Source organism: Mobula hypostoma, chromosome 3, assembly GCF_963921235.1.
Source record: "Mobula hypostoma chromosome 3, sMobHyp1.1, whole genome shotgun sequence".
In the NCBI taxonomy this organism is placed as follows: Eukaryota; Metazoa; Chordata; class Chondrichthyes; order Myliobatiformes; family Myliobatidae; genus Mobula; species Mobula hypostoma.
The window spans coordinates 89,839,010-89,855,863 of NC_086099.1; the positions used below are offsets into that span (position 1 = coordinate 89,839,010).

General features: G+C 41.4%; 1 protein-coding gene across 1 annotated transcript; it reads left to right on the top strand.

Annotated features, from left to right (window-relative positions):
- Positions 1-1,502: 1,502 nt before the first annotated feature.
- On the top strand, positions 1,503-5,873 carry LOC134343463 (stanniocalcin-2-like). The gene is made up of 4 exons (XM_063042182.1): positions 1,503-1,718; positions 3,165-3,310; positions 3,863-4,074; positions 5,353-5,873. Exons 1-4 carry the CDS (start codon positions 1,571-1,573, stop codon positions 5,555-5,557), a joined length of 711 nt encoding a protein of 236 aa, XP_062898252.1. The 5' UTR covers positions 1,503-1,570; the 3' UTR covers positions 5,558-5,873.
- Positions 5,874-16,854: the final 10,981 nt, after the last annotated feature.

Consider the following 16,854-nt stretch of genomic DNA (forward strand, 5'->3'; position numbering starts at 1 on the left):
TTATCCATGAATCTACTCAAACTTCTCTTAAGTGTTGAAATTGAGCTCGCATGAACCACGTGCTGGCAGCTCATTCCACACTCTCATGACCCTCTGAGTGAAGAAGTTTCTCCTCATTTTCCCCTTTCACCCTTAACCTACGACCTCTGGTTATAGTCCCAGCAAACCTCAGTGGAAAAAGCCTGCTTGCATTTACCCAATCTATACCCCTCATAATTTTGTATACCTCTATCAAATCTCCTCTCAATCTTCTACATTCCAAAGAATAAAGTCATAACCTATTCAATCTTTCCTTATAACTCAGGTCCTCCAGTTCTGGCAACATCCTTGTGAATTCTCTCTGTATTCTTTCAATCCTATTTACATATTTCCTGTAGGTAGGTGACCAAAACTGCACACAATATTCCAAATCAGGGCTCACCAACGTCTTCTACAACTTTAACTTAACATCCCGTCTCCTGTACTCAACACACTGATTTATGAAGGCCAATTTTCCAAATGCTTTCTTTATGACCCTATCCACCTGTGACACCACTTTCAAAGAATTATGGATCTGTATTCCCAGATCCCTTTGTTCTACCACACTCCTCCGTGCCCAACCGTTCACTGTGTACAACCTACCCTGGATGGTACTACCGAAGTGCAAAACCTCGCACGTTAAATTCCATTTGCCATGTTTCAGCCCATTTTTGCAGCTGATCCAGAACTCTCTGCATGTCATTGTAGCCTTCCTCACTACACCCTCAATCTTGATGTCATCTGCAAATTTGCTGATCCAGCTAACCATATTACCATCCAGATCATTGACATGGCTGACAAACAACAAAGGACCCAGCTCTGATCGCTGTAGCATACTGCCAGTCACAGGCCTCCAGAGATGTAACCCTTTACTACCACTCTCTGGCTTTCCCCACAAAGCCGATATGTATTTTACTACCTCATCCTGAATGCCAAGCTACTGAATATTCTTGACTGGCCTCCCATGCAGTACCTTGTCAAATGCCTTGCTAAAGTCCATGCAGGCTACAGCCGCTGCCTTGTCTTCATCCGCTGACCTGGTACCACGGTATGCATAGTATAATATGTTTAATGGCATGCCATCAAAGCTTTTTCACCAGCTCAGCATATGTGACATTAATAAGGCAATTACTAATTAGCTGCAATTATATAATATCCTCCTTAGACCACATCTGAAGTACTATGCTAAGACCACTTTTATTCGTCTTCATTGGTAGTACAGGCAGGAACCGATATCTCTGTCCATTATTTCTGTACCTTTATGGGGATGCGGCAATGTCTTGTTTGCCCAAGAACTAAGGATACCTTCAAGGAGCGAGACTGTGATGCCGAAAGGCGGTACAAGCTTGGGAACATTTAAAAGTCATAACATTCCTTAAAGGAGCACGTGTATATGAGGATGTCCGATTGGACTAGAGCGGGAGAAAACAAGTTAGGAAAAACTGCATAAATAATGTCTCACGTGGGTACTGGGCGTTACAGCACTTCTGGAAGTTGGGAGGGGGGAAATCACTGTCGTTTCTTCTCTCTAAAGTGTTACTTTGCCGTGAAGATGGATGCCCGCGTCTTGCTGTTACTCTTCACCACGCGCTGCCTGCTCATTGCTGTGGGGGCTGATAATATGAGCGATTTTTTGGGGCAGAACGGCTGTTCCGCCACAGCCGTTCCGGGGGAAGGCCGACTAGACCAGCAAAGTGCGGGTGAGTGAGGACAGAAGCTGCTCTGGATGCGGGGTGGGTGATGGCTGGGGAAGCGCTCTTCTTTGCCCTCTCGTGTTGGCATTCGAGTTTTCCCTCGGGAAGATGGGAGTTGGGAGGGGCTTTACTTTATCATTTCTAAAGGGGCGAATTGATTGCACCAATAGATACAAGGGTGTTTTTTTTTGCAAATATAAGGGGATTTCTTGAGGGAAGTCAACTTGAATGTTCCCTTATAGATAAAGTTTCAACTATTGAAACTAAATGCATATTTGTGCCATATCGAATGATGTTAGTGTTCTTGTAATAAAAGTTTTTTTAAAAAATCCAGTACATTGAAACTTGGCAAACGAATTGTGCGCCGGAGTATATTCTTTCCGCCCCTTCGAGATTACCGTGTCGTCCTCATTCATCAACGTTGGTGGCATTGCCCTGCCGTGCTGTCATTCCTAGCGTTTGAGAAGTCGATTGTATTCATTCAATATTAATTGCTGCTTCTCTATTAGAAGATTGTCATATATTTACTTGTACAGATTTTCCCCCTACGTTTCCTACTCGTGGCTGTTTTCCCTTCAACCAGGGTTGAATCCTATCAAAAGTTTCAATGAGATCATTCCATATTCTTAACTCTTGGGAATATACAACGGGTTGAGGTATTTCAGTTCTTCCTGACGAACCTGGAGTCAATCTATTGGATCTTTACTGCGTTTGGTGCGGTAATTCTATTCCCCCCATTAAACGGGCTAGACTGATTCAGAGTGCCTTCTCTCTAAAGAACCCACCCCCACCCCAAACAATTGCAGTGTGATGTTACAATGAACCTTGAATGCACTCTAGGCACCTGTTCTGTATTTGCTGCATCTGCACTTTGGCTTGTGACTTGAGTAAAAGGACACTCAGACTCCTTAAAGCATTATCCAATTCTGCCACCTAACTTTTTCTTCAGCAGAGTGGGTAATTAGCCATATCACTAATGTTGATTGACAGCTGTATCCACATGCTTGTGTGCCCCACCAGCTACAGTCTCTCAGATTCATCACCATATTGTATTGTCTGAGCTACTTCCCACTCCTCATCAGCATACTGCCCTTGCTGTCTTCTATAGATTCTCATCTGGCTTCCTGTACAGTCACTTGAAAGCCCTAAAATCCAAAAACCTCGGTGTCTTCTCTATCACTTACTCCAAGGGCTCCAATAAGTCAACCGTGATTTCCTGTACTGAATGTTCTCCAAGTCTCTGGTTATTGTATCCCTCACTGGAACCGCTTCCAGAGGTCACACTAACTGTTGTTTTCCTTCCCTGAGAGAGGAGTTGCATTGAATGATGTGTATATAAATGGCCAAATGCAAAAATTGGATCCTCAATAAAATTTTAAGTAATATTTTATTACTCTGATGGGAAACAGCTTTGTTTTTCAATAATTGAAAATGCTATTCTGCTTTCAACAGGTGAAATAAGTGCATGTCTGCGCAGTGCACCAGATGTGGGATGTGATGTATTTCAATGCCTGGTAAACACAACATGTCATCTAGAAGATAACTTGTATGAAATCTGCAGAGACTTCCTTCAGAATTCAGACAATTTTGATGTGCAGGTAAGATTAGACTATTGATTAGTTGCACCCTCTACTTACCAAGTGAATTAGTAGCTGTGTTCTTTAAACTGAAGTGTATTGAATAGACTTGATGAAGAAAGATGATAATACCATCCCTGTCCAGAGCTCTGTGGCAAGTTGTAGTGGGAAAGGCATTGAGATGTTTTCAGCTTCTTGCAAAAGGAAACTTGCACTTGTGCAACCTGCATTTTTATTCCATATTCTCAGACTAAATGTCCTAAACCTAAGGAAATATTTATTGTGTTGGCAAAAGTACTCTGCAGCTTTGTCTAGAGCTGGGTGCCTTTTTGATTGAGAGCCATGGTACTGCTATGCTTTAAACTATTGAAATGGCCAATTTGAAAATTTGCACTTGGACTCCATCTCAGCTGTATATTGAAGACTAACTGGGTTTGCTAGGTGGACCTTAATCAATTTATGGAAATTGATCCATCACCCCAGACAAGTATTGGTGGTTGGAAAATGCTCCTGCTCCGCACTGTGAAGGAAGTCGTGGGAAGGCCTTGACTTGTCTACTTTGTCCTCTTTCAGGGAAAACGATTTATCAGAAACTTCCTGAAGTGCAGTATCATTGGGCTCAGGTCAAGATTCAGCAGCGGTGTTGGCAGATGTGCTGAAGTACAAAGGATCTTAATCCATGTGCAAGGATGGTGTTACCATGAAAATAACATCTGTGATGTGGCAGCCACCAACATTGATGCTTTAGTGGACATGGTTGATTTTAATAAATTACAGGCAAATGGGTGAGTAAATATTCATTTTTGTATTTATTCCTTGCCCTAAATTAACCAAGCTCTGAATCAGTTTCCTGGAATGGGTAAATTGTACCTTTGGCTTCAACTTTATTGGCTGAAATTGCCTCTGGCATTTAACAGGAGAATCTGTTCTAGGGCAGGTGAAGTAGTGGGATTAGGAAGTGCACTTGCTGTCAGTATTGGATGTTGTACTCAGTATGGTGAAGGCATTGCAATTTGATGTTTCAGATACAGTGAATATCAACCACTCTACTTACTGGCCTCATAATATGTAATGGAAGTAGGTGTTCTTGATTTCTAAGCAGTCTGTAAGAGTATTTCCTCAAAATATTGTTGTATAATGAATTAACACTTCTGAACTGATCTTCACATTGCTTCTGATTTGTAATTATTCCTTTAATTGATGGAGTGTGTTTGCCATAGTTCAGACTTTGTACAAACCATCCCAGGTGACATTCAGAATACAAACTTAAGAACTTCCATTCTTTGAAATCTGAGCAACAATTATTCCTTCAAGCATGGGAGAATGAGCTGACCTCAAAAACTTAATCATGAGGAGTATGGATAAAGCTGACAGCCAGACTTCTCCCTCGGGTTTCAGGGGGTGGGGGGGGGGGGAACCAACACGAGCGGAAAGATTCAAGGAACTGGAGCTCTTTACTCAGAAGGTAGTGATCAACTAAAATGCACTGCCAGAGGAAGTGCTTCAGGCAGGTACAATTGACATTTAAGTGGCATTGGGATAGGTGGTTGGAGGGTTCTGGGCCAAAAATGGGCACTGGGACTAGGAGGGAGGATTCTTCTGTTGGCATGACCATTATTGAAGGATCTGCTTCTATTCTGTATTAATTTATTTCTGATAGACCAGTTGTCCCAGTGGCACTCAACTGGTGTACTAGGATTTGTAGAGTTCTTGAGCATGTTAAACTGAAGGAATTTATCACACTTTAGAGGCAGACTGTGCAGACCTTTGAACTGATGAAAGTACTCTCCATTACTTGTATGTTGGTGGCTAGGCCCATCACAAGCATCAGCCCATCATGTTTGGCTTATGGGGGTGTTGGAGGCCTAGCAAATCTGGGACATGCTACTAGTTAGAACTTTCTCTACTGGAAAAGAGACCTGGATATCTACCTCAGACATGGTTAAAATTTCTATTAGATTTGTTTCAGTATGTATTGTTCACAAGCTATCCTGCATGCTAGAAATTAAACCATTATAGCTGCACGATCAAACTGTTATGATGCACAATTCCTGTTTTCACAGGGCCTACTTGGAATTTGTGAAGTTCCTGTTTGACTGTGGGAACAGCATTACTGAACCCATACGAAGTCGGCTACAATCAATTCTGGATGTTTTGAAGCAATTGTTAGAAGACTCTTGTATTATTGTAGAGAAAGTAACAACAATAACAGTTTCTGAGGAAAATGGTCAGCCAGATGAGAATGTCACCCATGAGCTTTGGAAATGAGGCAGCTCAGAACCCTCGATGAAACATTGTTTTAATATACCAGATAGTAGCTGGGTTAGTGCATTGCATATGTTACCTGTAATGTCTACTGTTGGCAAATTAGAAATTTTCATCTGCTTTGTAAAGTCTTGTAATTATGACCTGATCCCCCATTTGTTATGTAACTTAATCTCCATGGATAGAATATTTTTGTAACAATTATCAGAATGTCCCCAATTCTGGCACTATTTCCAGATTTATTGCACTAAATGGAAAATGCTTTGTGCAAATGTTTGCTTGTGTAACTTAAGACTATTAAACTTGTTCCATTTCAATTTGGTGTTTGACATCTACAGTATTTGGTAAATCTGGAATTTTATAAATTTAAGCTTGATCAAAGTGGATTCAGGGGATGGCATCTTAAATAACTATATAGCCCAATTATTCTCTGCCACTGCACAATTTGGCTTGTTTTTTGCTTGTCAAGTAATATTTGACATCAGGCTCCACTGCAAGACACTAGCAGTGTACTGGAAGTTCCAGAGTGTCAGGGGGCAGAAGTGAGTGTAGTTGCTATTACTAGGGAGATGGTGCTTGGGGAAACTGAAAAGTCTGAAGCTAGACAAGTCACCTGGAATAGATGGATTACATCCCAGAATTCTGAATGGGGTGGTTGAAGAAATTGTGGAGGTACTAGTAATGATTCAAGAATAACTAGATTCTGGAATGGCTCTGGAAGACTAGAAATTTGCAAATGTCACTCCACTCTTCAAGAAGGAAGGGAGGTAACAGGCAACAAATTGTAGGCCTGTTAGTCTGATCTCAGTGGTTGGCATATGATAAAGTAGGCCAAAGTCAGTGTGGTTTCCTTGAGGGGAAATCTTGTCTGACTAATCTGTTGGAATTCTGAGGAAATAACAAGCAGGATTGACAAAGGAGAATCAGTGGATGTTGACTGGACTTTCAGAAGGCCCTTAATCAGGTGCTGCATGATCATGCTTAACAAAGTACTAGCCTGTGGTATTACAGGAAAGATACTAGCATAGACAAAGCACTGGCTGACTTGTAAGAGGCAAAATAGCAATATGGGGAGCCTTTTCTGATCGGCTGGTGGTGACTTGTGTTCCGCAGAGGTTGGTGTTGGGACTGCTTTTCACATTAAGTCAATCATTTGGATGACAGAAGACTTGGCTTTATGGCCAAATTTGCAGGCGATACAAAGCTAGGTGAAGGGGCATGTTTTGAGAAAGGCTGCAGAAGGACTTGGACAGATCAGAAGAATGGGTGACGTAGTAGCAGATGGAATACAATGTTAGGAAGTGTATGGTCATGTGCTTTTGTCAAAAGAATAAAAGCATAGACTAACTTCTAAATGGGGAGAAAATTCAAAAGTCTGAGGTGCAAAGGGACTTGGGAGCCTTTGTGCAGGATTCCCTAAAGGTTAACATACAGCTTGAGTCTGTAGTGAGGAAAGCAAATACTATGTTAGCTTTCATTTTGTGAGCACTAGAATATAAAAGCAAAAATGCTGAGGCTTTATAAGGCATTGGATCACTGTGAGCAGTTTTAGGCCACTGATATTGGAGAGGGTTCAGAGGAGATACACTTATGATTTTGGGAAGGGAAGTCTTATTGTCTGAGTGACTGACGGTTCTAGGCCTTTGCTCACTGGAATTTAGAAGAATATAGGGCGATCTCATTAAAACTTAAATGTTGAAAGGCCTCAATAGAGGGGGTGTTTCCAGTGGTCGGGGGGTCTAGAGCCAGTGGGAATGGCCTCCGAATAGAGAATAAAGGGATGTTCATTTGGAACAGCTGAGGAATTTCTCTCACCAGCAGGTGCTGAATCTGTGGAATCTTTTACCACAGGAGGCAGTGGAGGCCAAGTCATTGGATGTGTTTAAGGCAGAGGTTGATAGGTTCTCGATTAGTCAAGGCGTGAAAGGTTGTGGGGAGAGAGCAAGTGAATTTGCCCAGTGCTCCACAAACTTGTGCTCAGGTTTAGTGTCAGCGAGCTTCGGTACATGGAATTTCCTTGTATGAATACTTGAATATCTAGCAGGAAATATCTGATGTGAACAGTTGCTACTTCCTCTACTCATCCTGAAATCATAGGAAATGCATTACAAAACTGGTCAGTAATGGGTGGGGGGGGACCTTAAAATAAACAACTATTATATTTTTATGAGGAAACGCAGCTATAAAATAAGGCAAGCTCTTCTAAGATTTTACTTGTTGGTTACTTGACTTGAGGGGCTGAAGTTGGTTTCTAATACTGCAACATTCTTTCAAGCACTGGTTTGAGGGAAGAGTGTGGTACTGTGTTTTAACAATTCAGAATTGGTTTGTTATCACCAACATCCAATATGAAATTAGTTTCTTAGCAGCAGTACCTGTAGCAAATATACAAATTAGAAAAATAATAATGGAGATTTCAAAATAGTACAAATAGAAAAATCAAGATAGTGTTGATGGACCATTTAGTAAGCCCCCATCTCTGAGCACATCTACAAGGGGTGCTGCCACAAGATTGCAGCATTCATCATCAAAGACACAACATCCAGGCCATGCTCTCATCTCACTGCTACCATCAGAAAGGAGGTGCAGGAGCCTTGGGTCCACATCACCAGGCTCAAGATCGTTGTTACCTTTCAGCCATCGGGCTGCTGTACCGTTATAAAGAACTACGCTCACCACAACAGTGCACTGGCTTCACAACCTATGGGTTCACTTTCAAGGACCAAGCAACCCATGCTTTCAGTATTATTTTTTAATTTTATATTTGCACACTTTTTCTTCTTTTGCATATTGATTGTCAGTCTTGTGTGTCGTTTTTCATCAATCCTGTTGCATTGCTTTGTTCTATTGTGAATGTCTGCAAGAAAATGAATCTCAGCCACATTTATTATAATAGTTATCAACTTCCGTTTCTGAGATGTATTTAAGTATTTTAGTTTTGTTGTTTCACTATCTTTATTTTAAATTAATTAACTGCCATTTCACATGTCTTTAAACATATGTATCACTGAATTTGGTTGATGTATTTATTTTTACCTGTCAATATTTTTTTCTATCAAGATTGCTGAAAGGACAAACTATCAGAGTTTCATCAGGGTAATCCATGGACAAGGCATTGGTTCCTATCTCGTGTGGTCTAATTTCAGCTAGCGGTGAATTCACCATTATGGATGGCTTGCAGTCATGGTGATGGTGTTTGAGGAATGCAGAGTCACAAATTTCAGTGTAACAAAGGTAGCAAACATGACTCACGGGTCGGAGGTTGATGACCCAGGGAGTCATTGTTGGGAACTCTGTTATTAATTATTTATAGGTTCAAGGGATGTAAGGGGTAAGTTCTTTACTCAAGGAGTCATGGATGTCTGGAATTCTGCCTGGTATGGTAGTAGGGGCAAATACATTAGGGGCTTTTAAGAGACGTTTGGATAGGTCCACGGATGTAAGGAAAATGGAGGGATATAGATACGGTGTAGGTAGAAGGGTCTAGTGTTTGGGTGTTTTTGATTGGCTCTTTAGCTGGCTCTGCACAATATTGTGGGCTGAATGGCCTGTTTCTGTACTGTTATATGTTTCTAAATGATTTGGATATGAGGGATGCAGGTAGGATAATTGCAAGCAGGCTTTTTCCACTGAGGTTGAGTGAGACAAGAACTAGAGGTCATGGGTTAATGATGAGAGATGACAGGTCTAAGGGGATCATGAGGGGGATCTTCTTCACTCAGAGAATGGTGAGAGTGCAGAATGAGTTACCAGTGGAAGCCATGGATGTGAATTTGATTTCAAAAGTTAAGAGAAGTTTGGATAAGTACATGGCTGGGGTAGGGTTTGTGGAGGTCTATGGTCCAGGAGCAAGTCAATGGAACAAGGCAGAATAATAATTCGGCACAGATTAGATTAGCCAAGGGGCTTGTTAACGTGCTGTAGTGTTCTTGGATTCTATGATTCTATGTGTACGTGTAACCAAAGATTTATATGTGATTTCTCCAAGGTACATGCTAAAATATAATGGAAGTCTGTAAAACAAGATGGTATTAGCATGGAGGTGGAATTGTTTTGAGAAAGTTAGAGGAATACAGATCTGCAGCCTTACTTGTAGAGAATGATGAATTCATTGTGCAGGTTCAAATATCAAAAGATGCCTTATCATTGGAAAGTACTGAGGCTAGAGTTATTTCCAAGTTTTGAAGGGATCTTGGAGGGTATAGAAAGCAGCATTTTCTTTGCAAAAAGGGAGAGGTTTCTCTTCGGCTGTATCATGGCCAGTGCCAGTGCTAAGAATTTGAGAATATAGGGACAAGTACATCTAGAGGATGAGAGAATGTCGAGAGGATGAAAGAGAGGACTGAATGAGAAGTTTTGAGTCTGTGATTCCCTTTGGCATTCTGCAGATCAGTTCATTTAGTGGATAAGTATTAAAAATGCAGACACGAGGAAATCTGCAGATGCTGGAACTTCAAGCAACACACACAAAATGCTGTTGGAACGCAGCAGGCCAGGCAGCATCTACAGGAAGAGGTACAGTTGACGTTTTGGGCCGAGACCCTTTGTCAGGACTCACTGAGAGAAGAGAGAGAGTAAGAGATTTGAAAGTGGGAGGGGGAGGGACCCCTTTCAGTTAGTTCTGACGAAGGGTCTCGGCCTGAAATGTCAACTGTACCTCTTCCTATAGATGCTGCCTGGATAAGTATTAGTTTGTTTTCTGTACTGCTACTTCATTAATCAGTTGTTTTTCTTTTTGTATTGCATGTTTTATATAAATCTAATAAAGTGGTTTCTTGTAGCTTAACACGTGCTCTTTATGAATACGTATGCTAGTGCTCTTGCTGAATTAGGAAAGTGCATGTAATGAATTTTAAAATGTTTTCATGAAAGTACTTGGCAGAATGAGGAAGTTTGCTGATGATAATAAATTAGGAGGATTTGTTGCAGTAGATTAAAGCAGATTACAATGGAATGCAAAACAGTCTTGATCAGTCACCACAATGGCCTGAGGAATGGCATATTGATTTCAACATAGATAAGTGTGAGTTGATGCATTTTGGACAGTCAAACCAGGGTAGGACGTGCAGTGAAAGGCAAGGCTCTGGTAAGTTTTGTGGAACAGAGGGACCTGGTGTTCTGTGGAACAGAGGGACCTCTCTCTCTCTGTCTCTCCAGAATGATGTTAGCCCCATTTAACTTACCTTCTCAGACTTTGACTCCATCCTACCTCCTGTTGTCCAGTCCATTCCCACCTACAGTCTGTACACCATGTGTGTTCACAGTTTTGCTGAAGTAGTTTGTCTTCGTTCAGCATGTGGTTCCAGGATGTTCCTCAGTGAAGACAATCTATCACTTCCTCTGTTTGCCTTTTGTACTCGCCTACCCTTAGACTCAACAACTTTCTTAAATGGCTCCCTGACTTTATAACATTCATAACTCTTGGACCTGGTGGAACTGTATTCATTATAAATGCTGACAATTTCTCTTTCAAAGGGTCATTCAGGTATTTCAGTTTATTTTATGTTTCATTCTATTTTGATTTTGAATTAACAGCACTTTCATGTGTCTTTAAATTAATTTCTTTAAATTTGACCTTTTTACCTGTTTCCAGATTTTTTGGTTTGTTCAGCCAGGTGGTAGAAGAAGCTGTCAGAAGTTCATCAGGGTAAGGTATCAGCTGGGCAGGTACCAGTTCCCATTTTATGTGGTCCAGTTGCTGCTATCAGTGCACTCCGCCATGTGGAAGAATTGCGGCTGTGATCATGCTCACAGTTGGGAACCAGGCAGTCATATTTTTTGGTGTAACCGGGGTGGCAATCACAACATAAAGACTGGGATCAACAAAAATTTACTCACCGTCCCACTACATATCCTGAATGGTGCCGAACCATTTATTAAAGGACATGAGAGCAAACCATATCTTCAGATTTTCCTCTGATATTAGGATTGGTGAAAAGCGTGCTGTGTAAATGACATCATAAAATATAAAGGGTTATTGATTGAATAAAATTGTAGTAGACAAACTTTAACACACACTATTATAATGATGTCTGATCTGGCCTAAGGAAAAGAATTATTACATTATTTAAACCATGGAAAGGAGTGGCCTTCTGAAGTTCAAAAATAGTATGTTTACATTTGAGTGCAAGTTGAGCGATTATAGGATTAGGGAGCTGGTTGGTATCAATGGAGTGGGTCAGATCTCAAACAGTAACAAATGGGAGTTGATGAAGCAGATGGAGAAGCTAATAGCAAGGTGTCAGGCAAACAACCTTTCCCTCAATGTTAGTAAAACCAAATAACTTCATGATTAACTTCAGGAAATGGGGCAGAGTACACACCCCTGTCTGTATGAAGAGTGCTGAGGTGGAGAGAGTTGAGATTTTCATGTTCCTAGGCGTAAATATCACCAATGACGTGACCTGCATATTGAACTTTTGCATATTCCGATGTCCTTCATTAATTTTTACAAATGCACCACACAAAGCTCCCTGCTTAGAGACATCATAGTTTATTACAGTATGGCAAATGCTATGGCCAAAACATAAAGAATTTTCATAAAAAATTTGTGATCGTTGAATAGTGTATTGCAAAAACCAGTCTCCCCTTCATTGACTCTGTCTCCAATGCTGTTGTCTGGGGAAAACACCAAACCTGTTAAAAGGACCCTCACACTTGCCATTCTCTCTCTCCTCCACTTCCATTAGGCAGAAGACACAAAAGTTTCAGAACATATACCATCAGCTCAGGGACCTCTTCCATGATGCTGTTTGTTATAAGACTCTTGAATGGACCTCATAGAATAGACATGAACTCCTGAAATGTCAACCTTACATGTTGTCATGGCACTTACATCTTAACTGTCTGCCTGAACTGCACTTTGCCAGTAATTGTAACACCAATATTCAGCATAATGTTGTTGTTTGTCCCTTTTGTACTACCTTGGTGTATTTATGTGTGGAATGATCTATTTGGTGGCATGTAAAACAAAGCACCTCTGCAGGTAACAATAATATATTAAAAGGTCTAGTTAGGCTACATCTGAAGTGCTGTGACAAGGTCACCTTCATATGTAGTTTGAATTGTTGATACTGGCAGGAGCCCACAGCTCTGCTCATTTTTTCATCCATTCACGGGGATGTGACAATAGCAAGCACTATCTACATTTAATACTCATCCTCGATTGCCCATGAAATGGGGGATATGTTAAAGAGAGACGTAACATTTCTGAAAAGCAATGCAAATTAGGGATATCCTTCCAAATATTTCATTAGGAGTTTGAGGAGATTGGGTTTGTCAACGAAAACACTCAAAAGCGTCTACAAAGGTACCGTGGAGAGCATTCTGACTGGCTGCGTCACCATCTGGTATGGGCGACAGGGGGGGCTACTGCAAAAGAGCAGAACAAGTTGCAGAAACTTGTAAAATTAGTCAGCTCTGTCATGGGTACCTGCCTCCGTAATATCCAAGGCATCTTCTAGGAGCGGTGCCTCAGGAAGGCAACATCCATCATTGAGGAGCTCCAACACCCAGGACCTCAGGCCATGCCCTCTTCACATTGTTACCATCAGGAAGGAGGTACAGAACCCTGAAGGCACACACTACACTCAGTGACTCAGGGACAGCTTCTTCCCCTCTGCCACCCCTTTTCTAAATAGACATTGAGCCCTTGACCAGTAACTCACTGCGTTTTATTTCTGTTATTTTGCACTATTTATTTTAACTGAACTATTGATTAGACATATCTATATATACATAATGTAACTCATTTTTTTTCTCTTTATTTATTACGTATTTCATTGTACTGCCTGACGTTGGCCCCCTAGGCCTGAGTTGACGTAGTAGTAGTAGTAGCTGCTGTAAAGTTAACAAATTTCACGATATATGCCGGTGATATTAAATCTGATTCTGATCATTTAAAAGTCATACAATTCCTGAATGTGGCCTATATATGTTTGAATGTTTAGCTGACTGCATGTGGGGTGGGAGGGAGGGGGGGATGAATTTAGGGAATATTGTATTAAATGTTGTACCTGGTACGAGACTACAGTTTGTTTGGGATTTCTGGAAAACGTCTTTTCCAGCTTGAGAGATCATAACCGCAAGCTAATATCCAAAGTTACCGACCTAGAAAGTCCGAGCAGACGTCAACATCTACGTATTCTCGGCTTGCCGGAGGCTATGGAAAGTGGATCTCCCGCTGAATTTTTCTGCACTTTGCTATGTGAGATTTTTGGGAGCGATATACTTTTGCCCCGCCCGAGTAATTCTGAGGCTTTATAAGGGATTGATCAGACCGTACTTGGAGTATTGTGAGAAGTTTTGGACCCTTTATCAAAATCACAATCACGTTTAATATCACCAGCGTATGTCGTGAAAGTTGGTGCTTTTTAGCCGAAGTACATTGCAATACATAGTAATAAAATATGAAATACAATATATATATAGGACTACTTATATATATAAAATAAGTAGTCCAAAAAGAGAGGGAAAATACTGAGGACGTATGCATGGATTCATTGTCCTCTCAGAAATCTGATGGCAGAGGGGTAGATGCTGTACCTGAAACATTGAGTAGGTTTCTTCAGGCTCCTGTACCCCTTCCTTGGTAGTAGAAATGAGAAGAGGGCATATGTCCTGGGTGTTGGGAGTTCCTTAATGATGAATGCCATCTTTTTTTAATAATACTTTATTTTCAAAATTTTCAAAAAAAAAACAATGAAATCAACAAGAACATCCCAGCTCAGACGTGTAAAAATGAAATAAGCAAAAAAAAAATGGGACATAACATTAGAGGGATGCCTGTTGTACAAAGTGCTCAAAAATACTAAACAATAAATCTCAAATGAGAGCCGTGAGAAATTAGCTGGGGGGAAATTGCTCATCCGCCCCCGGCCTCGTCCAGGTAGGCAAGAAATGAATCCCAGATAGCTGAAATTTTTTTAATTGAATTGGTTCTCAAGAACCTAAGTTTCTCCATGTGTATGACTGAGATCATGTCAGCCACCCATCTCCGAAAGGAAGGGGGAGAAGGTGATTTCCATTCCATCAAGATAAATCTTTTGGCAACAATCATCCCCAGCATCAGAGACTGTTGTATGGCTGCAGGGAAACAAATAGAAGATTGCGAGCAAAGATGGCGAGACCAGCTTCCAAGGGGAAGGATCCTTTTTAGGCCTTTGAGTACCAGTCAAATATTTTGGACCAAAATCCAGTCAGTAATGGGCAAAACCAAAAGGTGTGTGACAACGTGGCCTCCGTTCCTTGGCATCTATCACTCATTGGCGAGACAGAAGGGTAAATCCTGTGCAATCTAAGTTTAGAGTAGTGGAGATGGTGGACAACGTTAAACTGGATCAGTTGGTGTCTGCTGTTAACAGAGCAAGCCTGTATCATAGACAAACTCTTGTCCCGGGCAGCTTCAGATAATTCAATGCCCAACTCCTCTCTCCAGGCGTCTCTAATCTTCACAGTAGACGCTACAGTGCAATTATCAAACAAACGTACAAAGGATGCCATCTTTTTAAGGCATCACCTTTTGAAGGTGCCCTGGATGCTGGGGATGCTGGGGATGCTGGGGATGCTGGTGCCCATGATGGAGCTGACTGAGTTTACAAAGTTCTGCAACTTTTTCCAATCCTGTGCAGTGGCCTATTCATTCCAGACAGCGATGGAACCAGCTGGAATGCTCTCCACAGTAAATCTGTAGAAATTCAAAGTGTTTTCGGTGACATACCAATTCTTCTTGAACTCTTAATGAAATATGGACACTGCCATGCCTTCTTAGTAATTGAACCAATATATGTTGGGCTCAGGATAAATCCTCAGTGATGTTGACACCCAGGAACTTGAAACTGCTCACCTTTTTCACTCCTTAATCCCTCAAGGAGGCCTGGTGTGTATTCCCACAACTTACCCTTCCTGAATTCCCAATCAATTCCTCAGTCTTACTGACAATGAGTGCAAGGTTGTTGTTGCGACACCATTCAACCAGCTGATCTATCTCACTCCTGTCCAACTCATCACCATCTGAAATACTGCCAACAAATGTGGTGTCATCAGCAAACTTATAGAAGGTGTTTGAGCTGTGCCTAGTCAGACTGTCATGGGTGTAGAGAGAGAGAGAGAGAGTAGAGCAGTGGCCTAAGCAAGCATCCTTGAGGTGCGCCAGTGTTGATTGTCAGTGAGGAGGAGATGTTATTTTTGATCCAGACAGATTTTGGTCTCCTGGTGAGGAAATCAATGATCCAGTTGCAGAGGATGGTACAAAGGCCCAAATTTTGGAGTTTTTTGATTAGAACTGAGGGTATAATTGCATTGAATGCTGAGCTGTAATCAATAAACAGAAGCCTTACTTCAGTACTAGTATTGTCTCAGTGATCCAAAGCCAAGTGGAGAGCCAATGAGATTGCATCTGTTGTAGACCTATTGTGATGATAGGCAAGTTGAATTGGTTCAGGTCCTTTGCTTAGGCTGGAGTTGATTCTGGCCATGACCAACCTCTCAAAGCACTTCATCACAGTAGATCTAGGTACCACTGGATGATAGTCATTGTGGCAGTTCACCTTACTCTTCTTGGTTTCTGGTATGATTGTTGCCCTCTTGAAGCTGGTGGGAACCCCCACTACAGTAGTGAGAGATTGAAGATGTCTTTGAACACTCTGCTCAGTTAGTTTGCACAAGTTTTAAATTAATTTGCTGGCAGTGGAGAGGGTCCAGAAGGGGTTCACAAGAATCATCCTAGGAATGAAAGGGTTAGCATATGAGGAAAGGTTGATGTCTCAGAGCCTGTACTTGCCAGTGATTTGAAGAATGGTGGGGGGCGGGATCTCATTGAGACCTATCAACGTGGAGAGGATGCTTCCTGTAGTGGGAGAGTCTAGGACTGGAGGCCACAGCCTCAGAATAAGAATACCTTTAGAACAGAGATGAAGAGAAATTTCTTTAGCCAGGGGGTGGTGAAGCTATGGAAATCATTGCCACAGATGGCTGTGGAGGCCAAATCATTGTGTATATTTAAAGTAGGTTGACAGGTTCTTGATTAGTAAGGGCATCAAGGGATATGGGGAAAAGGCAGGAGAGTGGGGTTGAGAGGGATAATAATTCAGTCATGATAGAATGACAGAGCAAACTCAATGGGACAATCGGTCTAATTCTGCTCCTATGTCGTATGGTCTTTTGATGCTAGAGGTATGCTCACCCATCTGCTTTAAAGCTTTCTACTCGATATAGTTGCTTTAAGTTGGATAGTTTCTTAGTTTATGAGGAAATGGGCATTGTGCATGGAGAGGTCATAGTGTTAATGAGTCATGGAATAC